This window comes from Pseudonaja textilis, chromosome 5 (assembly GCF_049901715.1).
Source record: "Pseudonaja textilis isolate UNSWEBS1 chromosome 5, rPseTex1.2, whole genome shotgun sequence".
In the NCBI taxonomy this organism is placed as follows: Eukaryota; Metazoa; Chordata; class Lepidosauria; order Squamata; family Elapidae; genus Pseudonaja; species Pseudonaja textilis.
Genome location: NC_141994.1, coordinates 22,259,289 through 22,287,270, shown reverse-complemented (window position 1 = coordinate 22,287,270; position 27,982 = coordinate 22,259,289). Strand labels below are relative to the sequence as shown.

At 42.1% G+C, this 27,982-nt stretch overlaps 1 protein-coding gene across 6 annotated transcripts in view; it reads left to right on the top strand.

Annotated features, from left to right (window-relative positions):
• RELN (reelin) overlaps positions 1–27,982 on the top strand; it is a 357,738-nt gene that overhangs the window by 274,362 nt on the left and 55,394 nt on the right. For all 6 annotated transcript variants that reach the window (XR_015743791.1, XM_087934256.1, XM_087934254.1 and 3 more), the window contains 8 exons: positions 4,586–4,670; positions 6,434–6,616; positions 8,314–8,485; positions 9,932–10,034; positions 13,529–13,758; positions 17,885–18,105; positions 19,794–19,941; positions 24,205–24,463. Coding sequence is in view for 5 of the 6 variants with exons in the window: in XM_087934256.1 (XP_087790382.1) it covers positions 4,586–4,670; positions 6,434–6,616; positions 8,314–8,485; positions 9,932–10,034; positions 13,529–13,758; positions 17,885–18,105; positions 19,794–19,941; positions 24,205–24,463 (1,401 nt within the window). In the remaining variant the exon portion in view is untranslated. The remainder of the gene's footprint in view (positions 1–4,585; positions 4,671–6,433; positions 6,617–8,313; positions 8,486–9,931; positions 10,035–13,528; positions 13,759–17,884; positions 18,106–19,793; positions 19,942–24,204; positions 24,464–27,982) is intronic.

Genomic DNA, 27,982 nt, shown 5'->3' with positions numbered 1-27,982 from the left:
TCACCCAGTCGAGCACCTGGGCGAGCGTTTTGTCTGCCTTGGTTTTAGCAGCAATGTCAAGGGCAGTGATGGGGAGGTCCAATTGTGTTACCTCGAAAATAGCATGGACAGGAGCAGGGTCTTCAGCCGGGCCAGCAAGGGACAGCGGCTGAGAGCGTCAGCGTGGGACAATGTTTTACCTGGCGGTGTATGAGTCTGTAGGAGTAGGCTGCTAGGAAGAGGGTCCATCTCGTCATCCTAGGGGAAAGGACTTGAGGGGTCTGTTTGTCTCCAGCTAGTAGACCCAGGAGGGGCTTGTGGTCTGTGACCAGCTCGAAAAAATGGCCAAAAAGAAATTCGTGAAATTTTTTCACTGCTGCAACAGCTGCTAGAGCTTCCTTATCGATCTGGCTGTAATTACGCTCTGTTGCGGAGAGCGTTCTGGAGAAAAAGGCAATGGGAGCCTCGGAGCCATTGGGAAGCCTGTGGCTTAATACTGCCCCAATTCCAAAAGGGGATGCGTCTGCTGCCAGCACTAAAGGAAGGTTTGGGTCGAATTGAATAAGTACCGCCTCTGACGTGAGTAGTGATTTCACGGCGTGAAAAGCATGGTCTTCTTTGTGCCCCCAGTGCCAAGGTGACTTTTATCCAGTAATCTGTGTAGGGGTTCAGCTACTGATGCTTTATGGGGCAAGAAAGACACGTAAAAGTTTAATAGCCCCAAGAAGGCCTGTAGTTCCGTTTTGGAGGTTGGAGTGGGTGCCTCGTGAATTGCCTTAACCTTGGACTCAGGGTGAATGCCTGAGGCGTCAATTTTATAACCCAGAAAGTCCACCTGTCTAGTGGCAATGGCGCATTTTTCTTTTTTCAATTTGAGGCCATGCTGTCTGAACCTCTCTAACACTGCTCGAACTCTCTGGAAGAGTTGGGGTCTGTCCCTGGCCGAGACCAAGATGTCGTCGAAGTAGGGTACTACTCCAGGAGGCCCTGTAAAATCCGCTCCATGAGGGATTGAAAGATACCTGGGGCAACACTTACGCCAAATTGGAGACGCTTGCATCTGAAAGCACCCCTGTGAGTGACAATGGTCTGGAGTTCCGCTGTTTGGTTGTCAACAGGGAACTGTTGATACGCTTGAGACATGTCCAATTTGGCAAAAATGCTGCCAGGTTCAAAAGTGTGTAATAAATGCTGAATGACGGGCACTGGGTAAGCGCTAACTTGTAGAAACTTATTGATTGTGGTCTTGTAGTCTGAGCAAATTCTCAGGCTACCGTCTTTTTGAGGGTGTGACAATGGGCATCTCCCATTTGGCGAAATCTGTTGGCTCAATGACCCCTTGTTTTAATAGTTTATCCAATTCAGCATCTAGTTTTGGCCGAATAGCGAATGGGACCCTACGCGGTTTTAGCCTGATTGGGACTGCCTGGGGGTCGACTGAGAACGATATTGGGGTACCGTTATAACACCCCAGCTCCTCGCTGAATACATCTGAGTAATCAGTGAATAAGGAGTCAGTGTCTGAGGTTGAGACAGCATGGACTCCTGTTAGCCCTAGGCCGAGATGGAAACCAATCGAGCCCCAATAAGGTAGGGAGATTGCCGTTAACTACCACTAGAGGTAGGTGACCTTTAAAAAGCTTTAAAACTGACAAGGAACTTGCCTCTCTGCCGATCACAGGAATGGTCCTCCCCTGGTAGTCCTTCAGGCTAAACTGGCACTTCTGGAGCCGGCTAGTAGATAGGCTGGGCTGGAGCCTCTTGAGGGTGTTCCACGAGATAATTGAGAGCGCTGACCCTGTGTCAACCTCCATGCGACACGGTTTACCTTCTAAGTAAACGGAGAGAGAGATTTTACTAACAGTGTGGCAAGTGTGTTTGGCACGGTGATGTGTGCGACAGTTCAATACTTGCCTCTGCGGCCCGAGTGTGAGACGGGGGGTGCCTTTGTGTTGAGCCTTGGGGAGCTTGGCAGACTCTCGCGATGTGCCCCCTTTTATGGCAGTTATTGCAGGTGGCTCCTTTAAACTTGCAGGTGGCCCTCAGATGAGATCCACCACAGGCTAGGCACAGGGTGATGTGCTTGGGTGGACCGATGTTTTCTTGTTTGGCTCCTACCTGCGGCCGTCTGTCGTTGGAGAGGCGGTGGACGTGCTTTTCATCACTCAGGGATTCCTCTGCTACCACCTCCTCGGAGTGGACAGGGATTGATGTCAGCTTGGCAGTCGGGCCATGGATTTCGGTGGCTGAGTGCGCTGCCAATTCTGCTGCTAAGGCCTCCTCGACTGCTTGTGCGAGATTGAGGTCTTTTTCACGAGGAGCGCCTTTGAAGGTGTAGGTCCTTGACCCGCAGACTAGTTGATCGAGGAGCATGTCCTCCAGGTAGGTTCCAAACCCACAATGCAATGCTGCTGTTCTGAGAGCGGCCATATACTGATTAATGGTTTCCTTGTCCGCTTGCTTCCTCATACGGAAGGTGAATCTCCTGGCAATCTGTGAGGGCCTGGGAGAATAGTGGTTAGTGAGGATTTCAAGTAGCTCTGACCAAGGAACGTTTTCAACTCACGTGGAGCCACGAGGGCTGTGGCAGTACTCGAAGGCGATGGCTCCACAGTAGATCAGGAAATACAATTTTTCCGATGTTCTCCAGCATCAGCAAGCCCAATTGCATCGATATAATGGTTAAAGCGGTTCTTGTATGATTCCCACTTCTCCTCATCCGGTTTGAGCGCTGGGAAGACTGGATTGGAGTTCATGGTGATGGGGCGGTAGAACAACCTGTGGAAAAAATCTCTCTGGGGCAGCAGAAAAATGTTCTAGTGCCTGTGGCAGGCAAGTGATTTCAGCTCTGGAGAGGCTTTTACGCAATCCTCTCTCTCTCTCTGGGTTAGCCACGTTTGGCCATCAGCCGTTGGTGGCGTTTAAATTCGCGCCTGTGTGGGCGTCAGTGACTTGACTTACAGCGCTGTGCTGTGCCTTTTAGGTTTGAAATTCAAATGACAGCCGTTTGAATTTCGCGCCTAAACAATGAGCGGCTGCGGCTGCGCGCTTCACTTTCCCTGTAGCTGGGCTAACAAGCGGCTACAGGCGCTTCTAACTTTCGATCTGACCGCTCTCTCTGGCTGCGGATCAGTGTTCGCTTCTATTGCTTGCTGGCGCTTTCTCTGTCGGTGGACCAGCGTTCGCTCTTTTTGTTTGCTCTTTTTGCTTGCTGACCGCTCTCTCTGGCTGCGGATCAGCGTTGCTCTGCTCGCCGCCGATCGCTCTCTCTGGCTGCGGATCGGCGGCTAGTGACTCAGCGGTTGCATGGTGCTTCTGGTAGCCATCCCATCCTCGTCGCCAGTGTTAAGTTTGGGAAAAGAGAGGCTGAACCAGAGCATGAGTGCAACAATACTTTATTATAACAATAAAGGGCTGACCGTGCTTGCCACGCCTGGAACTGGCTCATAGCGATCAGCAACTGGTCGGACCCGCAGCCTGCTTTTATAGCTGGCTGCTGGGGAAGAGAACCAACCAATGGGTAAAGGGGAGAACAAAGTGAATGGACCTGAGTGAGAACTCCTAGAGTCCTCAGGACATAACATCCCTCTCCCTTCTTCCCTTTCTCACTCCCTCTCTCTTCCTCCTTCCCTCTCTCTCCCTTTCTCCCTCCCTCCCTCTCTTCCCCCTCTCTCTCCCTCCCTCCATCTCTTTTTCCCTCCCTCGCTTCCTCTTTCCCCCTCTCTGTCTCTCCCTCCTTTTCTTCCTCTTTCTCCCTCCTTTTCTCCCTCCCTCCCTTTCTCTCTCTCCCTCCTTCCCTCCCTCTCTCCCCCCCTCTCTCTCCATCCCTCCATCTCTTTTCCCTCCCTCGCTACCTCTTCCCCCTCTGTCTCTACCTCCTTCCCTTCCTCTTTCTCCCTCCCTCCTTTTCTCCCTTTCTCTCTCCCTCCCTCCCTCTCTCTCCCTCCTTCCTCCCTCCCTCCCTCTCTCTCTCTCTCCCTCCCTCCATCTCTTTTCCCTCTCGCTACTCTTTCCCCCTCTCTGTCTCTCCCTCCTTCCCTTCCTCTTTCTCCCTCCCTCCTTTTCTCCCTCTCTCTCTCCCTCCTTCCTCTCTCTCCTCCTTCCTTCCTCCCTCCCTCTCTCTCTCTCCCCTCCCTCCATCTTTTCCCTCCCTCGCTACCTCATTCCCCCTCTCTGTCTCTCCCTCCTTCCTTCCTCTTTCTCCCTCCCTCCTTTTCTCCCTCTCTCTCCCTCCTCCCTCTCTCTCCCTCCCTCCTCCCTCCCTCCCTCTCTCTCTCTCTCTCTCTCCCCCTCCCTCTCTCTCTCTCCCTTTTTGAGAAAATAACAACTAAATGAAGGAGCATATGGGCTTGCAAAGACACAGAGAAGATATCAGATCCTTCCATTAGATGCTGCCTACTGACATACCCCCAAATAATGGGAAATTATTAAGCTGGTCACCTCACTGTTTACCCTACTTCCCGATCATTATATAGGATTACTTCAGTAGTTTTGGGGAAGGTTTTTTTTAAAAAAAATATGTACTGGACTTGCTTGGTAAGAAAGATGATCAAGATGCTATTTAACTCCATGCAAAGTAGTAATGCTACGTATTCTCTTTATTCAGGAAGGGTTGAGGATGCTCGTTTCAAGGGATTTGGACTGTACCAATACAATGTACATTCAGTTTTCATTCAGATTTTTAGCTAGAGGTAAGTATTTTAAAAGAAATACTTTGGAGTTCCATTTACCCACTGCATCACAATGTTGTTCCCCTTTAGTCAGTTAATGATGGTTGTTCCTTGCAGTTACCCTACCAGAATTTTTTAGAAATGGTTTGCTAAAGAACTAGCTGGTTTTGTGCCTTAGGCGAGATTAGAACTGACTGTTTTCTTATCCTGATGCCTTAATCACTACGCCAAACAGGCGTAACGATAAATTAATATAATCCTTGCTGAGTGCAAAAGTGAAGCAAGTTCACAAACAACCCATTGTGACTCAGAACCAAGACACAGCAAAAGAGACCTAATGAAGCTAGAAAGATACCTCCAGACTGTAGTATGTTCCCCAGGATCTGTGGGGATTAATACTACATTTTATACTTATTTATACTAATGTACTATACCCATGATGGGGAACCTATGGCACGCGTGCCACAGGTGGCACGCAGAGCCATTTGTACTGGCACGGGAGCTGCAGGCAAACTTACCTCACTGTGCATGCATGCGCCTCACAGCTGTTTTTTGGCTGGTTTGAGGCCTTTTTTGGCCTCCCAGAGGCTTCAAGACGGCTTCTGCAGGCTTTTCAGGACAAAAACTAGGCCCATTTCATCACTTCCTGTTTTTCCGGAAATATTGGAAGTGACGAAACGGTGCTAGTTTTTGGCCTGCAGAAGCCTTCCTGAAGCCTCTGGGAAGCCAAAAAAGGCCTCAAACCAGCCGAAAATCAGCTGTGAGGCCAGTGCAGGTAAGGGGGTGATGGGTGGTGGTGGCTGGGGACTGGGGATTGCGCACACATGTGTAGGCGTGGAGGGGCGCATTGCCTTCTGGGTGCTGGCACACAAGTTCAAGCATGCAAGCGCACACACAATTTTTGGCCAAAAAGGTTAGCCACCACTATACTATACTGTTAAAGTGGATGTAGAGATAGTCTATCTCCCTCCATGTATATCTCATGACATCTCAGAATCTTGGCCAATAACTTGTACCGTCCTCAAAAAATATGTCAAAACATCAGTTGGTTACATTTTAAAACCTGTGTTGTATTGTTGACCGCTCTATAAAGGCTACTTTAAAAACTAAGTTGTGATAATAATCACAAAAAACAGCCGGAGACACATGAACAATATGGAAGAGCTTTATTATTAAGCTTTTGCAAAAGGAAATTCTGCTCATGGCAGAAGACATGGTTCCCAGGAAGGCTGGAGTTTATACACAGGTTTGAATATACAGTCTCTGCCCCTTTCCTGGGTTCACAATCTATCCAAGTTACATATCTCCCTATGCCACACCCATAGTATCGTAACATAACACCTGTTTCCTTGTCCTTGGAAACTACCCTCGTTCTTATGGCTTCTTCTTCCTGTTATGGTCCTATTATGACCATCTAAGCACAATGGATCATTAATAGATTTCCGTTGGGTCAGAAGGACCCAGCATCTCTCACATTTATCTATAAGCCAAGATTACAAACACCTATTCCAGCCAAGAACTTGACACTTTTAAAACATAAGTTACAAAACATAATGTATTTCTTAGATACAGTTATATAACTGTCCAATAATCATTGCACAGTTCATATATTGGATAAACATGGATTCTTTTCTGTTCTTTGTTTCTCAGGTGTAACTTACAATATATGTAATTTCCACATATAACGTAAGTTAACTTGACTTCATAGTTGAACACAAGGTAAGTTTTTGTAATTGATTCATCTTGTCACTGTTGTCATTACAACATTTTCCCTTATGTTTCAGGTACCCCAGAGAGATCACATTCTATTCTGCTCCAGTATTCCCTCAATGGAGGAATCACGTGGCACCTGATAGATGAGTTTTACTTCACCCAAACAACTGATGTCCTTTTCATTAACATCCCACTGCCATATTCAGCGCGAAACAGTGCTACCCGTTTCAGGATCTGGCAACCCTACAACAACGGTATAGAACGAAGGATCTAGATTTGGATGGGTTTGAGATACAGCAGGGGGGGTCAAACTCAAGGCCCATGGGCTGGACGTGGCCCACAGAGTGCTTAAATTTGGCCTGCGGGACCATCCTGGAAATAGCAAAGGACCAGCTCACGGTGTCCCATTTTGGCTGGCAAAATGCTGCAGGAGGCCGTCCAGGCTGAAAACAGGGCATGTCCCCTCCATGCCCCATTGTTCTGACTGAGGCTTCCTGAGACCCATAATTAAGCACACGCTTGGTCCAAACAATTCTTGATTTATTTCAGTGCTGGGAATTATGTTCATTCCCAGCCTGTAATGAGTCCCAAACAGTCCCTCGAGATAAGCACTCACCTTTATCTCCTTTGAGTTGCTGCCAACAACTAAAGTGCTGAATTAACTGTAAAAAACCAACTGAAGTACAAAGTCCACACAGAACTTCAACGTTTAATCCGATCAGAGCAAATGACTTTGCTTCCTGCAAAGGTTTCTCTACCTTTGCACCTCCTTTATACCTTATGGGAGGGGCAAACACCTCCAAGCCTTACTCCTGAGTCGCCCCTTTTGTCCTAACTGTTCTTGCCTTCTGGCAGCTCTGCGCACATGCACACTGGAAACAGGCTCCCCTTGTTCCTCTGCCTCACTGCTGCCAGACTCCGGAGGCTCCAGAGTCAGCACCCCACTCCCAGATGGTCCTGGCCCCCATCTCTGCATCAGACGCAGGACCCTCATCTGAGTCATCTCCAGACTCCTGGACTGGTCCCCATTCTTCCCCACTGTCTGATTCTGCTGCTGTCTCAACAGACTGCCGGCGAACCACAACACACATTTTGGCCAGCAGGGTGCTGCAGGAAGTGTCCATCCCATCTCCCCTGCCCCCTAGCCAGCCCATGGAGGAGAATTACAGTGCTGATCCGGCCTTTGAAAAAATCCAGTTTGACACCCCTGAGATACAGGCCATCTTGCTACCGATTGCTTAGCAACCAAATTTACTACCGAATCGAAACGGAATTTATATGACTCAGGTTGAAAGTTCTGACTGTCAGGCCCTCTTCCATGATCACATGACTGAAAGTTGGTTGCTTGGCAACAGGGGCACATTTACAGCCATTTGCAGAGTCATGGGATCATGTGACCCATGTTTTATGACACTTTTGTTGAAATTGGGTACTTCTTTCCAGTTTTTGGCAAAACTGTGCCATAGGAAACCATTGGTTCACCCAACAACTGTGGTATTCAGTTAATGACTGCAGGTTCATTTAACAAACGTGGCAATTAGCTTAACAACCATCCCATAAAAGATTGTAAAATCGACTGTTATGGCATATGACTGTGAGGGGCCAGCTCCATTATCATCGTATGTTGACTATTGCCTTTACATTATGATTCAGTTTGAGCAGCAAGCAAGTTCAGTGGCATATTCTTAATGACAAACTCAATGTGCTTGAGCTGATGGGCCAGAGAAGGGTTAATTAAAGTTATCTCCTTGTGTCAACTTACCGTTATTTAGTTTATGATTTGGAATTTGCACGTGAAAATATTACTAATCTTAATCACTTCTTAAAGTGTTTTAGGAAGCACTTAGTGGCAACCGATTAACTATTCCGTTGCATTCAGTTATTTCCTAGTGGTTTCTAACTACTGGACCAGTCGTTATCAAGATTTTATTTATTTTTTTACTTTTCCTAGGTAAGAAGGAGGAGATTTGGATTATAGACAACTTCATTATTGATGGAAATAACCTCAAAAATCCTGTGATCCTTTCGGATACCTTTGACTTGGGCCCAAAGGAAGACAACTGGTTTTTCTATCCTGGTGGTAACATTGGACTTTACTGTCCATATTCATCCAAAGGAGCACCGTATGTATTTTAAAAAGTCATAAATATACATAGTTAGATATGTAGGTAAGGAGTGAAGTGGAGTAGAATGGAATAGAATAAGAAACAAATGGAATGGAGTGGAATGGAATGGAATAGTACAGTACAGAACAGAATAGAACAAGAAACGAGCGGAGTGGAGTGAATTGGAATAGAACAGAATAAGGAATAGAATAGGGAATGGAAATAGAATAGAATAGAATAGAATAGAATAGAATAGAATAGAATAGAATAGAATAGAATGGAATGGAATGGAATGGAATGGAATGGAGTGGAGTGGAGTGGAGTGGAGTGGAGTGGAGTGGAATAGAACAGAATAAGAAACGAGTGGAGTGGAGTGGAATGAATTGGAATGGAATGGAATGGAATGGAATGGAATGGAATGGAATGGAATGGAATGGAATGGAATAGAATAGAATAGAATAGAATAGAATAGAATAGAGTAGGAAACAAACAGAATGAAATGGAGTGGAGTGGAATGAAATGGAATGGAGTGGAATGGAATAGAACAGAACAAGAAACAAGTGGAGTGGAATGGAATGGAATGGCATGGCATGGAATGGAATAGAATAGAATAGAATAGAATAGAATAGAATAGAATAGAATAGAATAGAAAAAAACCAGAATGGAATGGAATGGAATAGGGAATAGAATAGGGAATAGAATAGGGAATTGAATGAGAATGGAATAGAATAGAATATATAGAATGGAATGGAATGAAAGAACAGGACAGAATAGAAAATATAGAATCGAATCGAATCAAACAACCAGAACAGGATAGAGCACAATTGAACAGGACAGGACTGGAATAGTCTTTATTTGACCAAGTACGATTAAATGCACAAGGAATTTGTGTCTCAACATACAGGCAAAGCAATGGAGTAATAATAATCACAATAATGATGCCAATAATAGAAGGTAGTAAAAAAGATGAGAAGGATAATAATAATAATAATAATAATAATAATAATAATAATAATAACAACAACAACAACAACAACAACAACAACAATAATGCCGCTATATTACATGGGTTAATATGCTTAGACATAAGTCAGTACAGTGAGGATTTGGTGTTCAGCAGAGTGATGTCACGAGAGGAAAAAACTGTCTTTGTGCCCAGTTGTTTTGACCTGCAATGCCCTGTAGCAGCATCCCGAGGGGAGAAGTAGAAACAGTTTATGTGCAGGATGTGAGGGAGCGGTAGATATTTCCACAGCCCTCCTTCTGACCCATGCAGTATACAGGTCCTCAGTGGAAGGCAGGCTGTTTGCAATTGTTTTTTTTCTGCAGTCCTAACTATCTATTGAAGTCCGTATCTGCCCTGTTGCTGTACCAAACCAGACAGTTGTCAAACTTTCAGAAAAGAAGTGTTGACTAAAGTGAGTAATCATATTGTGAGATATATCACTTTTGCTCCTGCAACAGAGAAGAAGATTCTGCGATGGTATTTGTTTCAAATGAAGTTGGAGAGCATTCAATTACAACGAGAGATTTGAACGTAAACGAAAATACCATAATCCAGTTTGAGGTACTTAGCTCTGCTTTCTTTTCTTCTTGCTGACAAAAGTGTTTTAAATCTTTGCTGTAGCGTTTCTCTGGGTATGTTAACATATTTTTTTTAAGGATATTGAAGAATCGTGTTAGCACGATTTATAATGTTCTAAGAGCTGCCTAATCCATAAAGATCAGCAGACCATTTAATTATTGCGATGTAAAAACGTGCAATTATTATCCTTCAAGGTTTTTTATGATGTGAAATCATATAATTTTCAGTACGGGCCTCAAAATTGAAGATGCAGTCAGATTGACAGGAGGCTACAAGTAGGAATAGTATGTCCTTGTTTAATTCTCTGTCTCAAGGTATATAAAACATTTACACTTGCTATGAAATTGTCCTTTTATTCACCAGACATATAGTAGTCCTCAATGTACAACGAGAATTTCCAGTTACTAAGCAAGGCGATTGTTCAGCAAGTCCGACTTGATTTTATGAATTTTTTGTCACAGTTTTTACTGCTATTATTAAATGAATCAAACGGTCATTAAGCAAATCCAGCTTTCCCCATTGACTTGGTGTGTCAGAAGCCAGCTGGGAAGGTTGCAAATGGTGTGTTAGAAAGGGTTTTGGGACTAACATGTGTTTGCTAGTGTCTCCATAAGCCTTGGTCAGAACACTAAGTTGTTAAGTGAATCTGGCTTCCCTGTTGACTTTGCTTGTCAGAAGGTTGCAAAAGGAGATTGTGTGACCCTCGGGATACTGAGTCCGTCATAAATTTGAACCAATTGCCAAGCATCTGAATTTTGATCACATGATCATGGGGAAGCTACAAAAGTCGTGACTGTGAAAAATGGTCATAAATCACATTTTTTCAGTGCTGTCATAACTTTGAACAGTCACTAAACAAACTGCTGTAAGTTGTGGACTACCTGTATTATATAATGTATATAAACAGGGAGAAAACCCCACATTCACTGACACTGATGATGTTACCTAGCTGGGTAATGAAACTTCTGCAAGCAAACACTCAAGCTTAGAGAGGAACAAGGAGACTCCACGTTAAGAAAAGAACTCGAGAAAAGGGAATCTTAGGATTATAACATGGTGATGCAAGTTGTGATAATAAACAGATGATAGGCAGACAGAAATGTCAACATCCATATGCTAAATTGAAATAAGTACTCAGTGTCTCGATACAGCCCTCAGAGTATATGCTGTATTCAAGGGTTTAATTAAAATCAAAGCTGAAGCATAATACACAAATTTGTGCGTACACTAACACATTTATACAAAACATTAATAATCCCTGCACATTCTTGTGCAGTTGTAAGAGGCTGCTGGGTCCTCACCTTGTGTATTCTTAGCAAAAGCCTCCCCTGACTGTTTATTCATCCACATTTCAATTTGTCACGACAACTAATTAATAATATATGGAATGCAAACTGTTTTATATTTTAAAATATAGATTAAACACATGTTCAACAAATGCTTTTGAAGTCAGGAAAGGAAGGAAAACATTTTCAGTGTATTTACCCCAGAAGAGTTATACTTCACATCTAGGCATTTCACTGATGATGTAAAGCTATTCAACACCACTGACAATACTGCTACCCTTCAAAATGACTTCAACTATGTGTCAGAACGGTCAAATAAATGGCAACTTCAAATCTCAATAAACAAATGCTCTGTCTTACATATTGGGAAAAAAAATCAGAAAATAAAATACAAGCTGAATAGTCAAGACCTTGTTGATGACCTCAACTATGTCAAGGACCTTGGAGTACTCATCTCTAATGATTTAAGTGCTAGAGCCCACTGTAACTACATAACCAAAAAGGCATTAATAGTTGTTAACCTAATCCTGCATGGCTTTTTCTCTGGTTATATCACACTACTAATGAGGGCATACAAACCATTTGCTAGACCAATACTTGAATACACTTCATCAGTCTGGAACCCGCATTACATACCGGATATTAATACAGTCGAGAAAGTCCAAAAATATTTCACGAGAAGAGTTCTCCACTCCTCTACTCGAAGCAGAATACCTTATGCCACCAGACTTGAAATTTTAAACCTAGACAACCTAGAACGACGTCACCTTTGGTCTGATCTAAGTATAGTATATAAAATTATCTATTACAATGTCCTACCTGTCAATGAATACTTCCGCTTCAACCATAACAATACAAGAGCACACAACAGATACAAACTCAAGGTTAACCACACCAAACTTGATTGCAGGAAATACGACTTCAGCAACAGAGTGGTCAATGTCTGGAATACTCTACCTGATTCTGTGGTTTCTTCCCCATACCCCAAAAACTTTAACCTTAAAACTGTCTACTATTGACCTCACCCCCTTTCCTAAGAGGTCTGTAGGGGTGTGCATAAGTGCACCAACATGCCTACCGTCCCTGTCCTATTGTTTCTTTTATTTTTCTTATTTGTATCCATTTCATGTATTCATAACCATGTTTATACTTAAACCTGTTATCTAATACTTGCTTGACAAATAAATAAATAAATAAAACCTAGGAAAGACATTTTATTTTTTTTAAAAATGTTAGAGAGGGGCTAATAAACAAGGTGTTAGTATAGATAGCGCAGGAGCTGTCACTCTAGATTTCTGAAGCTAATGAACCAAATCATGTCCTTTTGTTTTTAAATCCGCAGTTGATTAGACCTAATAATAGGAAGCTCACATGTATTATGTAGGAAGACAGTTGTTTTAGACCACGGTGGTTAAAAAAAAAATCAGAGTCTTTGTAGAATCTTTTCCAATTAACACATTTTATTAAAAGACATTAATTAATATTATGCTTATAGCATTTATAGATAGGAAAACAATGTGTACTTCTATATTAATTAATTAATTAACTAAGATGATTGTGGACCGAGAGACAAAACCATATGAAGAATGGTTGCAGGAATTGGTTATGGCCATTCTAGTGAAAAGAAGGACCAAGGGTGACATGATAGCCGTATTCCAATATTTGAGAGGCTGCCACAAAGAACAGGGGGGGGTCAACTTATTCTCCAAAGCACCAGAAGGCAGGACAAGAAACAATGATTGGAAACTAATCAAGGAGAGAAGCAACCTAGAACTAAGAAGAAACTTCCTCCCAGTGAGAACAACTAACCACTGACAAGGCAGTGCTACTGCATAAAACCTAGTTCCATGTGTTGTAACAAGGAGTATTTTGTCTATGAACAGCATGTGGGCCTAGGCCAAATGTGTTTGACTAGTGCACTGATGCTGTTATCTAGTTTGGTAATGAAACGTCTGCAAGAAAGCAACCAAACTCAGAGAGAACCAAGGACCCCATAGTTCAACCCTGAGCTACAAATATTTTCTTCTGTCGATAAATAAATAAATGAAAGGATTGCGGCCATGTCTCCATCTGAGATCCTCCCCAAATCACACTGAATTCTTACAGAAAGATTCAGGGTGTTCTTGTTTTAATAGTGTGCTACACAGAAAGTATCTTTAAGTTCAACATGAAGGATTTGTTTGATTTCAGATTAATATTGGCTGCACCACAGATAGCTCCTCTGCTGACCCAGTGAAACTTGAATTCTCCCGAGACTTGGGTGCAACATGGCACCTACTACTTCCTCTATGCTACAGTAGCAGCAGCTATCTCAGTTCTCTCTGCTCAGTTGAGCATCACCCAAGTAGCACCTACTACGCTGGAACAACCCAGGGCTGGAGAAGAGAAGTCATCCATTTTGGAAAGCTACATCTTTGTGGGTAAGAAATTGTTTTCTGTCCTCACCTAGCTTCTATCTCTATCTCTTATTTTTCTTCATTCTGTAAGCAAGGTTAACAGATTGTATCGGTGTCAGCGTTCCGACTGACCAAGCCAACCAAAGCAAGCATGGTCAAGACGATCCAATCTCTGAATGCAAAACTGTCTTGAGTACATCATTTCGACAGCCACAAGGGCAAAGCCAGATCTGACTAATTCCCACGCAAACCTAAGTATAGAATTCTCCCTCCCCCTATTAGTGCAGGTTACATTGTCCAACGGAATGACATTGTATTGTTATGAGAAAAAGTCTTTGGTTTTGGCAAACACCTGCTGAAGTGTCCTTGGCTCTCACAGCTTGTTGATGTCTGGAGCCTATATTCCATCTCTCTCTCCCCCCACCTCCCTAGTTTGTTGGCAAGCTGAGAAGAGATAATAGTTGCAACAGCATAAGTAGGGGTGGGCTTCACAAATTTTAGCAATGGGTTCTCTGCCAGGTTGCTGGGTGGGCATGTCCATAGTGGGTGTGGTGTAGTCGGATTCCTGCACCATGGTGGTGGGGGGTGTTTTTGCTTTCCCCAGGCTCTGGAGGCTTTCTATGAGCCTCCGGGAGGGTGAAAATGGCCTCCCCAGGCTCTGGAGGCTCCCTGAAAGCCCGAAATGGGCCCATCTCTTGCCTTCCCAAATTCCCGGGAGGCCCATTTTTCACCCTCCCTGAGCCTCCCTGTGTGCCCTGCACTTACCTGCATCCAAAACAGGCCGCGTGAGGGCACCTGGGAGGGAAGGGGCCAGCCAGGAATGGGATTCAAGAGAACATTGTTCAGGGAAGCAGGCATGAGATCCCTAATATACAACTCTTTTGTGATTATACAGGGAGTCCTCAGCTTATGACCAAAACAGCATTTCTGTTGCCAAATGAGACATTGGTTAAGTGAGTTTTGCCTCATTTTACAACCTTTCTTGGCACACTTGCTAAGTGAATCCTGCAGTTGTTAAGTTAGCAACACGGTTGTTAAGTGAATCTGGCTTCCCTCATTGACTTGGCTTATCACAAGGTCACAAAAGGGGAACATGTGAACACAGGATGCTGCATCCATCATAAATATGAATCAGTTGCTAAGCATCTGAATTTTGATCATGGGATCCTAGGGGATGCTACAATGGTCGTAAGAGTGAAAATGGTCCTAAGTCACCTTTTTCAGTGATGTTGTAGCTTTGAATGGTCACTAAATGAACTGTTTTAAGTTGAGGATTACCCGTATTGCTTGAGATGCTCAACAATCCAGGTCATGGTTGTCCCAAAGGTGTTTTTTTTCAAGAGGCAACTGGACTTTCTGGTTTTTCTTTGAAGACGTTTCGCTTCTCATCCAAGAAGCTTCTTCAGCTCTGACTGGATGGTGGGGAATGGAAGGATTTATATCCCTTGCAGACAGTCATTTGCATCCTTTTTAGAGAGTCGTAGAGGCCACTTATGACTTAACTGTGTCCTTAGGGTCACCTGAGTAGTGCAAATGGGTGTGGAGCCTTCTTGGAATTGCTGAAAGGACTGTGTTGTGGAATTGTGCTTTCTGTGGGATATTTTTCAGCCTTGGATCCCTTCACTGTTGAACACAAGTGCAGACCTTGTATGATGACCCTGGGCATGACACAAAAATAACGAAGTCACAGAAGTAGAATAAATTCCCTTTAATGCCTCCAACTTGGGCCCCAATGTCCAATTATCCTCAGCTGGATATCAAACTTTTCCAAAAACAGTCTACGAAGGGAGTAAATGCAGTCCGAACCCCAAGTAAAGATAATTAGAAATAAAAAACAACACAAACCACACTGAAGTAATTAGCACAGCAGGCCAGGATGATAAATTGCAGACTTCCACAAGATAACACAGCAACCACAGTTGGGAGGTTGCCAAAACCCAGATAAGCCTTGACAAAGATAATGCACGCTTTGCTTCCAGCAAGGAGCTATGTAAAACACCCCACTTATATCCTGTTCTCCCAGCTGCACCTAATGAAAGGGATCATGGCCTTTTCCTCTCCCATAAGCCACGTTGCTCCTACTCCGTTCCTCCCTGCGTGCCCTTGGATGAAGAGGGGGTGGCCCTGGGTCTTCCTCTGCCCAGCTGGGCTGTGCCCTTCCCCCATCTCTTCCACAGCCACCAGAGCCACACTCCCACTCCCTGTCAGCTGCTGAATCTCCCCCTCAGAATCAGACTCCAACAAGGGCATGACACCTGGATGTAGACATAGCTAGGCACTTTGGGATGAACACCCTCAAATGATGCGGGAGTATGAATGGATTTCCAGAAAAAAAATGCCAACTACTACATCGTGCTTCAATTTGAAATGGAGACAACACAGACTCATCCCCAACCGCCTTGTGTCCAACAGTCAAGGGACACAGGGTGAAAATTCCCTTCAGAAAACACAGCTCCACAAACACAGTCCTTTCAGCAATTTCGAAAAGCCTCCACACTCATTCGCACCACTCAGGCGGCCCTGAGGACAAAGACAAACCTCCAAGCAGCCTCAATGACTCTCTAAAAAGAATGCAAATGACCAGCTTTTCTTCAAGGAATATAAATCCTTCCATTTCCCCACCATCCAGTCAGAGCTGAAGAAGCTCCTTGGATGAGAAGCAAAACATCTTCAAAGAAAAAGAAACACCAGAAAGTCCAGTTGCTTCTGGAAAAAATGGGACCACCATGACCTGGATTGTTGAGAATCTCCGCCAACGATTGGCGTGCATGTATCCCTTGTGAGAGGAAGCATTTCCGCCGAGGGGCAAAATACACAAACAAATAAAAATACAGCAGATCTTAAACTGGAGCAAAGCTCAAGAAAACCTCCACCTCCCCGCCCGTTGTTTAATAATTAAACAAAATATTTGATTTTTAAATGTGAACATGCATTTTTTTATCGTCTTTAATCCCAGAATGTTTAGCCTCCCTGCTGTTCCAAGTCGCATTCTCAAACCTTTTCTCTTAATTTTCCAGCCTGTCAATCAAAGAGGACAGCCAAATGTCCACCAGAGTTGTGTGCCAAAGTCACACAAGCACACTCCCCATTATTTGACTGTTGTTTTTATTTTTCTTCCCCCCACCCCCAATTTTCAATGTCAATGTAGGACAGTTTATTTTCTTGCCCCCTGACCTACCACAACCCCCTCACACGCACACAAACACACACACACACACACACTTGGGACAAGAATGTTCAACAGTAGAAACAAGTAGAATCATGCTTTTCCTGAAACTTGCAAAAATACTTGTATAAAAAAAATGTTAAGCCAACACCAGCTCAGCTATTGTCCTTGTTTTTCTGCCCAGGGACTTTCCAGAAGTTAGTAATAGAACATACAATAATAAGGTTGACAGACAAATATTATGTATTTTCATTTTATTGGATGCCGATAAGTGTACATTCAAAGTGGCAATAAAGATATTCTAAGTCTAAGAACTTGTAGATCGTCTAGTCCAGGCTCCTGCCTCTGGCAAGACCCTATAACATTCCAGACAAATGTTTTTATTTCCATTTCTTTTCTTGGTGCTAAAAGTATAAAAAGCTTTTGCTTATGATTCTGCTAGCATTGCTGCTACCTGTGGAATGATCCTCAAAGCGCATCCTATAATGCAGGAGTCTTTCAAACTTGATAGCTTTAAGACTTGTGGACTTAACTCCCAGAATTCCTCCTCCAGTCATGTTAGGAATTCTGGGAGTTGAAGTCCACAAGCCTTAAACTTGCCAAGTTTGAAGACCCTCGTGTTAAAGCGACGATTTGCATGGCGCTTAACACCAATAGACACGGACGCGCATAAATCTGTTTTAAATTTTTGGATACGTACTTTTATTCCGTTCCTTTTTTTCATAATTGCTTGCATATTTTTTTAAAATCATTGGACCAGAAGCCCTCCATGATTCCTTCCAACCCTTTATTCTATGTTCTATGTCAAGTGTCTTCAAACTTGGCAAATTTAAGACTTGTGGACTTCAACTCCCAGAATCCCTCCTCCAGTCATGTTAGCTCAGGAATTCTGGGAGTTGAAGTCCACAAGTCTTAAACTTGCCAAGTTTGAAGACCCTTGATATAACGCAAGATAATAAGAGTGAGTGCAACTGTCTGTTTCAGCTTGGTGAGATTCAGATGGTACCAAGGATTCTATCCTGCTGGGACTCAACCTGTGACCTGGGCCATTGACAACGTATACATAGGGCCACAGTGTGAGGAGATGTGCAGTGGACATGGCAGTTGTATCAATGGGAGCAAGTGCATCTGTGACCCAGGATATTCCGGACCCACCTGTAGAATAACCACCAAGAACCCTGATTTTCTCAAGGATGATTTTGAAGGTACAGTACTAAGACCAAAGTGCTTCCACGGTGAAAGGATTTGCCGGTGACATCATCGCTGCCTGGAGTTGATGCCCAGTTAGGGGCACCTTTTATACAGGGGTAGAATTCAGCCAGTTCAGATCAGTTTGGGTGAACTGGATGTTAAATTTACATCTGGTTCACCAAACTGGTAGTTGAACCAACTGGCTGGCCCTGCCCACCCCACCCTACCCCGCCCAGAAGTTTCCACACACAGCCTATTTTGGAGGCAGGTAAGTGTAGGGTCTGTGTGGAAGCTCTGGGAGGGGGAAAACTGGGCCTTCTGGAAGTCTGGAAACGGGCCTGTTTCTGGCTTCTGGAGTGCCTCCAGACCCAGGTGGAGGCTGTTTTCACCTTCCCAGAGGCCCAAGGAAAGCCTCGCTCCCTGGGGAAGGCAAAAAATGACCCTCCCGGAAGTTCCAGTAGGCCACATCCACCATGGCCACACCCACTCAGCAGCGAACTGGATGCTGGGATTTTTGAATCCCACCCCTGCTTTTATGTCCCTATGAAAGTGCCCACTGAAGTGGTACACATTTATCTACTTGTGGTTGCCTGTTTTTCAACTGCTGGGTCAGCAGGAACTAGAGTGTGTGACGGGAGTTCACCCCATCCCATGGCAGCAACAGGACTCAAACACAAGCATTCCGATTGTCAGCCTAGTGTTCTAATCTAGTGAGCCACTGCACTCTGAAAGTATGGTGAGCGTACTTAGGTTTTGTGAAAAAAAATGTCCTGGTGCCAAACCATCAAGAGGAGCTCATTGGTTCAGGCTAAATGTTCCTTCCTTTATAGACACATTAGTCCCACTGTTTTCATGAAGATCTCATCTTTATTCAGTTGTGTTCTGACTTCCCGAGACCATAATTAAGCACACAGTTAAAATAAATCTTGTTTTATTTCAATGCTGGGAATTATGTTCATTCCCAGCTGGTAATGAGTCCCAAACAGTCCCTCGAGATAAGCACCCACCTTTCTTTCCTTTGAATTGCTGCCAACAGCTAGAGTGCCAAATGAATTAAAAAAAACCAACCAAAGTACAAAGTCCACAGAGATCTTCAAGGAGCAAACGACTGTGCTTCCTGCAAAGATTTCCTCTATATTTGCACTTCCTCTATACCTTATGGGAGAGGCAATCACCTCTAAGCCTTACTCCTGAGTCACCCCTTTTGTTTCAGCTGCTCTCGCCTTCTAGCAGCTCTGCGCACATGCGCACTGGGAACAGGCTCCTCTTGTTCCTCCACTTCGGTGCTGCCAGAGTCCGGAGGCTCCGGAATCAGCATCCCATTCCTAGATGGTCCTGGCCCCATCCCTGCATCGGATGCAGGACCCTCATCTGAGTCCTCCCCAGACTCCCGGACTGGTCTCCATTCATCCCCACAGTCCAATTCCGCTACCGTCTGCACAGGCTGCTGGTGAACCACAACAAGTTGTGTTTGAGAAAGCAATTTCCATTTTTAATCATCGGTTTGTAAATATTAAATAAACATTAATGCAAACCAGCTAAATTTAATCCACTGGACAAGATCCAAGTTTATAGGAAATTGGATCAATCCTTGACTAAGCATTTCTTCGTTTACACAGAAAAGTTCCATGCAATTTTCAATTACTAGCAGAAATGCTTCTGGGTCAGTCCTAAAGCAGTGTCAATCTCTGTTTGCATTCAGGTCAACTGGAATCGGACAGGTTCTTACTGGTGAGTGGCGGAAAACCATCCAGGAAATGTGGAATCCTGTCAGGAGGAAATAACCTCTTCTTTAATGAGGAAGGATTGCGAATGTTGATGACTCAAGATCTGGATTTATCCCAAGCTAGGTAACTCCCATTCACAAATAGATCAAATACAATTTTGTTGACTCCTTTCTCTAGGGCCTACATTCTGGAAGTGGTTGAACCCAGGGCTAAATTTCCCAGACTTCTCTGAATTCCAGATGTTCTTCAGCAGGGTGAGAATATAACTGTGAACAGCACAAACCAAGGTCAAAATACACTGGAATTTCATTGATGTAACCCAGCCTAGTTTTGCTCAATGTCATTTATCTATTTGTTTGATTTCTCAAACAAAAATTACAAATTTGTACAAACAAAATATGAATGCAATAACATGATAATGTAACTATGAACAGCACAAACTGAGGTCAAAATACACTGGAATGTAATTGGTCTAACACTACCTAATTTTGCTCAATGTCTTATTTATCTGATTTTTGTTTTATTCCTCAAACAAAAATTACAAATTTGTACAAACAAATACAACTGACTCAAGTAAGATAGTCCAGACTTGGACAATTTTGGTACAAAAATTGAGTTTTGTACAATCAAACTTAGAAATGGTTTACGTAAAGTTTAAAGTGGATGTTTGCACGCTTTATCTTACGATTAAAGCTAAAAAAAAGGTTATTTACAGGTAAAGGTACAATTTTGTATGCAATATAAGCAGTATAAGCTGGAGGTTTCCTCAGAGGGTCTCAGGAGGCCAGGAGAAGGAAACAAAACGACACTAGTATGCAAGTTCCATCTCTTCCATATATGTGTCGCCTCACAGCAATGTTGTTTGGTCATTTGATACCTTTCAACCAGATGTGTAATTTATTTATTTTATTTTATTTATATCCCGCTATTAAAAAACCCTCAAAGCGGCGAAAATATCTACTAGTCCTTCCTCCTATTTTCCCCACAATAACAACCCTGTAATATGAGTTAGGCTGAGAGAAAGTGACTGGCCCAAGATCACCCAGCTGGTTTTCACACCTAGAACTCACAGTCTCCTAGTGATTGGCCCAAGGTCTCTCAGCCGGCTTTCACACCTAAGGCAGGACTAAAACTCACAATCTCCTGGTTGGCCCAAAGTCACCCAACTGGCTTTCAAGGCTAGGGTAGAATTAGAACTCACATTCTCCTGGCTTCTAGCCTGGTGCCTTAACTACTAGATCAACTTGGCCCTCCAAAGATACTATATATTTCATTAAACCATGGTTTGCTTTAATTATTTTTCAGAATAAGCCAAAGTGCCCAGGTTCATATATAACATTAAGCTCTAAGCTGTGGTTTATAAATAGCTGGATTGGCTTAATGCATTAAGGTTAAAACCAAATAAACCACACTGTAGTATCTCAATATTTTCCAGTAATATTCCACCCACTGATAAATTTGAACCATTTTCCCATGTGATCCTATCATGAGAAAGAGTAAGGCAGCCTTCCCTGAAGAAATTAAAGGATTGTCACTCGAAAGTTTATTTATCATTCTATTTTAGTCACATCACCTGTTGGGTGACAGAACATACAGGTAGTCCTCAATTTACAATGATTCATTTACTGACCATTCAAAATTACAACGGCACTGAAAAAAGTGACTTGGGACTGTTTTTTTTACACTTAAAACTGTTGTAGCATCCCACAATACCATGATCATAATTCAAAGTCTTGGAAACTGGCTTGTATTTATGACGGTTGCGGTGTCCCAAGGTCACGTGATGCCCTTTTGCAACCTTCTGACCAGCAAAGGCAATGTTATGACCTAGGGCGTGGCACAAAGGCAACACAGTCGGATAAGCAATAAGAGTCCCTTTATTATCTCCAACTTTGCCCCCAGTGTCCTGATTACCTTCTGGCTAGAGAAAAACTCTCCCAGGAACAGCCTTTGACTGCAGAAAATTAAGTCCAAAACAGGGCAACCACAAACTACTGTAACTTTTAAGTCCAATCCAGCCAAACTGAGGTAATTAGTTTGGCAGCGCAGGAGCAAGAATTTCAGATTTGAAGGCACAGCAAAACTCACACGGTTGGGAAGATGCCAGGAACACAGACAAGTCATGACAACACAAGATAAACTCACATTTGCTCCCAACAGCCTGCCACATACAGCCTGCCTTTCTTATCAACTGTCTTCCCAGCTGTGGCTAATGAAGGGAATCAGGGCCCCTTTCCTCCCCCATAAGCCATGCAACTCATGTTGCTCTCTTCGACATTCCTCCCTGCCTGACCTAGGATGAAGAGAGGGTGGGCCTGGGTCTTCCTCTGAACTCCCTCTCCCTTGTTCTACCTCTTCCCTACTCTGCCCAGCCGGACTTTGCCCTTCCCCAGTTTCCTCCACAGCCAACAGAGCCACACTCTTGCTCCCTGTCAGCTGTCCAGCTTCCTCCTCTGATTCAGACTCTGACAGGGGCATGACGGGCAATAGGGAAGCCAGATTCATTTTACAACTGGGTTACTAATTTAACAACCACCTTGATTCACATAACAGCTGTAGCAAATAAAGTCATAAAATGGGACAAAACTCACTTAACAGCTGTCTCGCTTAGTAACAGAAATTTAATTTTGGTCATAAATCAAGGGCTGTATTTAGATTTATTTGTGGGGGGGGAGAAGAGAGTTTCCTGTGAAATATTTTGTGTTTTTCTACAAACCAAGCAGGTTCTATAAATCTTTACCCGAGTTGGCTGTGTGCGATTCCAATTCCACACTAACGGGGAGACTGACATCTCCTGTAGTATAAATAATTTTTTAATCTTAACAGATTGATCTCTCTTACATACTAACTGCTCAGTAATGTGCTGGTCGACAGTGAACCGTGATTTAAACCTGGTGTATATTGCCAAGATGTCTTTTGGATGCTTCATCTGGAGTTCCAAAATATTTGCAAGCTAGCTTTGAACTGCCAACATTTATTTACAGTTGGTAGCTGCCAGATTCTGAGCAAGCTGGTGTTGAGCTATTTAAAATAGCAACTGTTAAATTCTAGCGTCTTTTGCACCTGATTAGAAATTCTTTGATGAGTGAGGTTGTGTTTAAAAAGAACAAAAAAATATGTAAACTAGTTTAAAATTAAAACTCCTGTTTACAAATTACAGGGTGGGCTTGAAATTATCCTCCTCGGACTTTAAGCATTTTAAAAACAAAATCCTATTTTCTTCAGACATATATTAACCCTCGGTATCTTGTGATGAAAAATTGATTTAAAATTCTGTAGAAATTGCATTTTAATACGGCCTTTTCTTGTTCTGGACTTCTTTTATTAACATAAAGTTTAACACTATTTCTCCTTCTGCGTATTTTTATTCTCTGCTACAGGGCTTAATTTATATGTATTGCATTTTCCAAATAGCCAGTAAGCTGACTCAATAAAATGAAACCACTGGAAAAATACCACATCTCATCTTTGTGGCAAATTATCCGCTTAACGCAAGAGGGCTGTGGCATTTGAATTCCTTCTGTGAAGGAAAATATAAATTTTCTGTTCTTCTGGCATAGAAAAATGCCTAATTTTTCTTTCTCCGGTGGACTCAGATAAACAAATCCTTGTTGAAAGTTATCACTTTGTATTTTATGTAGGGACCAACTCTAACTCAAATATAATGAAAAGAAAATAAGAAGAAATGCCAGCGCCATATTTACATTTTGAATGTAATGATGTTTTATTACGGATGTGAAATAAATGTTGGTTATATGTTGAATATTATTCTTTGTAATGTCTTTGATCTCTGCAATTGGTCCTTCATTGTATCCACTCCGTGAAGCAGTATTACTGTTTTCTGATTTTAGGCCAGAATAATTCCACAAATCCTTTCTTGGAACTGTTACCCATCATTCTGGGTTTTATGGAACTGCATTTCCATCTTCTGGAAAACTGGAGGATTATATGTCTATTAATAAACAAATGAATGTAGCTCATGGCTGTGTATTTTATGCTTTGTCTTTTATATGCTGCCAAGTTTCTGGGCTAAAATCGTGAAATTTCAGTACAGATTCAAATTTACTGTGATATGCGCTCAATAAGTAAATCTGTCTATTTATTGATTCTATGCTAATGCCTGGAGGGAAAATAGCTTTTTTTAAAAAAATTCTTTTGATGCCACTCTGATGGATAAATGAAATAAAGAGTACAAAATAAAGAGTAAAAGCAAGTACTATAATTTTTTTAAAAATGGGGCAAAGGCTTAAGCCACATCGATATATACCCAGAATAGCATAACGATATTGTGTAATTCATTGTGGCAAAAGGAATGACTTGTGCCGTCCACAACCAAAAGTAATAATATATTTCTTCTGATTTTGGGTTCTTTCATGCTTAATGCAGATTTGTGCAGTTCTTCATGAGGCTGGGATGTGGCAAAGCAGTACCTGATCCCAGGAGTCAGCCAGTGTTGTTACAATATTCCCTTAATGGTGGACTCCGATGGAATCTACTTGAGGAATTTCTCTTCAGCAATTTGAGCAATATCGGACGGTACATCGCCTTGGAAATCCCTTTAAAAGCTCGTTCGCCCTCTACGCGTCTCCGCTGGTGGCAGCCATCTGAGAACGGGCATTTCTACAGCCCTTGGGTCATTGACCAGGTAAGACATTCTTTTTTTACCTCAGTGTCAACTCATAAAACATTCCTATGCCTGTTTTGAGTTGCCATAAATGAAGGAGCATTATGGCAGTTTAAAATCAGAAGTACATTCCACCCTTATCTACAAAGATTGTAGCTAGGCTACCAGATCTTCTGCCCCGAAAATCCTTTATTGGATAACATGATTGATGACTGTGCTTCTTTGGAGAATCTGATTTATGATACACCCGGCGGGGAGGGGGGAAACAGGGTCACAGGTGACTGTAAATTATGTATGCCAGAGTTGGCTTCATTTAGGTTAATGCCAGCATGTTGCTCTTAATAAATCTTTTGAATTTTATCGAAGCTTAGCTTGAGGCTCATGATTTAATTAGGACAATCGCCCTGACACTCAAAACGTAAGACATGGTTAATCCCGATGTTCAGTATTCTTTGTAGAGCACTATTGTTTACTTTGGGGGGTGGGAGAATGAGGAGCTGAAAACAGAGTTCTGGTATCCATGGTGTATCTTTGCCTTTTACAATGTTTACAGATTATTCCATTCCTAGATATTATTCTAATGTCTAGTCTAGTGAAAGGAAGGACTAGGGAAGATATGATAGCAGTGGTCCAACATTTGAGAGGCTGTCATAGAGATGCGGCAGGCCAGCCTATTTACCAAAGTACCAGAAGGCAAGAGAAGAAACTTTTCAATGATCTGTGAGCTGACAACGACGGGAAACTCTCAAGGAGTAGAGTGTGATGCTTTTTCCAAAGCATTTTTCATCAATCCTTTTTAATCCCTCCTTCTAATAAAGTAATCTTTCTCAATGGTTTCTTCATGAGAAGACAAAATCTGCAAGATGTTGTGCATCATGATCCAAGCCCTGAAAGACTGAAGATTGCAACCAAGAGCACACAAACTTTTGATCCCAGTCTGCAGATGGACACTCCTTCCAAGCTAAAAAATCTGTCAGGATGACAACTATAGTTTACATTTTTTTTAAAAAAAGGTGAAGATTTCACTGTCAGTTGTGTTGAGCTCTAGGTCACAGTGCTCATCTCCGTTTCTTGGGTGAGGGACCCAGTGTTGTCCAAAAACAATTTCTGTGATCATGTGGCCGGCATGAGTACATGCCGAGACACACAGAATACCATTACCTTCCCACGAAAATGGTACCTATTTATCTACTTGCATTTGCATGTTTTCAGACTGCTTAGTTGGGCAGGAGCTAAGGCAGGAACAGGAGCTTATCCCATTGTTTGGAGTGCGGGTCTCAAACCCCTACATTAATAATTAGAATAGAATAGAATAGAATAGAATAGAATAGAATAGAATAGAATAGAATAGAATAGAATAGAAAGGAATAGGAATAAAGTAGAATAATACTACAGTAGGGTAGAGTAGGGTAGACTAGGGTAGAATGGAATGGAATGGAATGGAATGGAATGGAATAGAATAGAATAGAATAGAATAGAATAGAATAGAATAGAATAGAATAGAATAGAATAGAATAGAATAGAATATATGGAGTAGAGTAGAATGTAGAATAGAGTAAGTAGAATAGAATAGAATAGAATAGAATAGAATAGAATAGAATAGAATAGAATAGAATAGAATAGAATAGGAAGGGACCTTGGAGGTCTTCTAGTCCAACCCCCTGCTTAGGCAGGAAATTAATAATCAATACTTAAGTTTTAATAGACATGGCTAATTGAGAAAGTTATCATTTCAATAAATCTAACAACTATAGGGAAGAAAAAGTTAAAATAAAGTAGATCCTAATGTGGCCACGAGCTATCGTTAAAAATAGTGTTAAGGAAGGAATTGGAATAATTATTATGTTTTATATTTACATATTGTGATGTTTAATTCTGAGCCATCTGCCTCTTCTTAAAATTCCCCAAAATATTTGGATATCAAATTCATGACAGGAACAAATGCCAGCAATACAAATATTGTTTTTTTTTCCTTTTGCTTACAGGAAGAAAAGTGTTCACAGTCACTCACTGTTAATTAGATCTGATCAGAATAAATAATATTAAAATGGTTTCAAAAAAACAGGCAAATAATTAATTTTGACAAGGAAGGAAAAACAGCACAGCTAGTCTTCGACTTACGATCCACAATTGAGTCCAAAATTTCTGTTGCTAAGTGAGACAGTTGTTAAAGAGAGTTTTGCCCCATTTTATGACCTCTCTTGCTACCATTGAATCCTGATAACATGACCATGGGGATGCTACAACAATTGTGTGAAAAATGACCATGACAGTTTTTTCACTGTCATTGTAACTTTGAATGATCACTAAATGAACTATTGAAATTTGAGGACTATTGTGTGCTAATTTTCCATTCAGACAAAAAGAAATAGTAAAGCAATTGCTATTAATTTCAATCTGGAATTATTTGCATTACACTAAGCATTGAAGCTTTGTTCTCAGTATTTTACAAAAGCAACTTTCATTGCGGTTCTATGTAATACAGAAGACCTTAGCAGCTTAGCAACATAATTATAGGTAATAATTACAAATAACTCTTTGTTTACAGAGCATTAAGAGCCATTTATGGAAAATTTACTGCACCTCTTAATCTATTTAGGACAGGCTCAGAGCAAAAATATGTTTTTTTCTAAAATTGCCTCCCGGCAGGCTCCCATTTGTTTATAACATAACTTGTTATGTGCAATATATGCTATATGCAGGAAATTTCTTTTTTAAAAAAAGTCATACTTAATTTAAGAGTCAGTTAGCACCCTTCCTATAATTCAGGAAAAATTACAGAGTAATTACAGAATAAATGGTCCATTGTTCCATAGCCTCATTCTGTTAATCCTTCATTTTTATTCGATATTGAATGAAGAATAAACAGACAATGCCTGTTTTAAGCTTACTCTTCTTTCAATAACCCCTTTCTTTAAAAAATAAATATATAAATTTCTACCATAGAGAATTCAAACTTAACAAGTTTGATTTCTGATTTAAAATGCAATAGCCCAGCTGGATCCTAAAGTAATAAATGCTCAATTTCTCATCTTCTCAAGTTTTCCACTATGACAAGAAAAAATATACTGTAGTTACATATTATGGTCTTTGAGGCCAGAAAGACCATAATATGTAACTATATTTTAAATGTATATAACTATATATATATATGGTTACCCAGTTGCTGTGAAATGTGAATCAGAAGACACTGCCTCACTCATATTTTGTTTAAGAGCTTCCCAGAGGAATACGGTAGACCATTGAATAAACATAAGAGAAGACTAGGTGGTCATCTGGTATGCTCAGCATTGATGTTCTTCTCACGCTGTTAGTCGAAAGAATCTCTGGGACAATGAGCCAGTTGGCCTAGTGGTTAAGGCATCAGACTGCGAAGCAGGAGCCCATTAGTTCTTGTCCTGTCTTAGCCATGAAAGCTGTCTGGATGACCTTGGGCCAATCACCAGGAGCCTGGGAGTTCTAGTCCCACCGTAGGCACAAAAGTTGGCTGGATGACCTTGGGCCAATCACCAGGAGCCTGGGAGTCCTAGTCCCACTTTA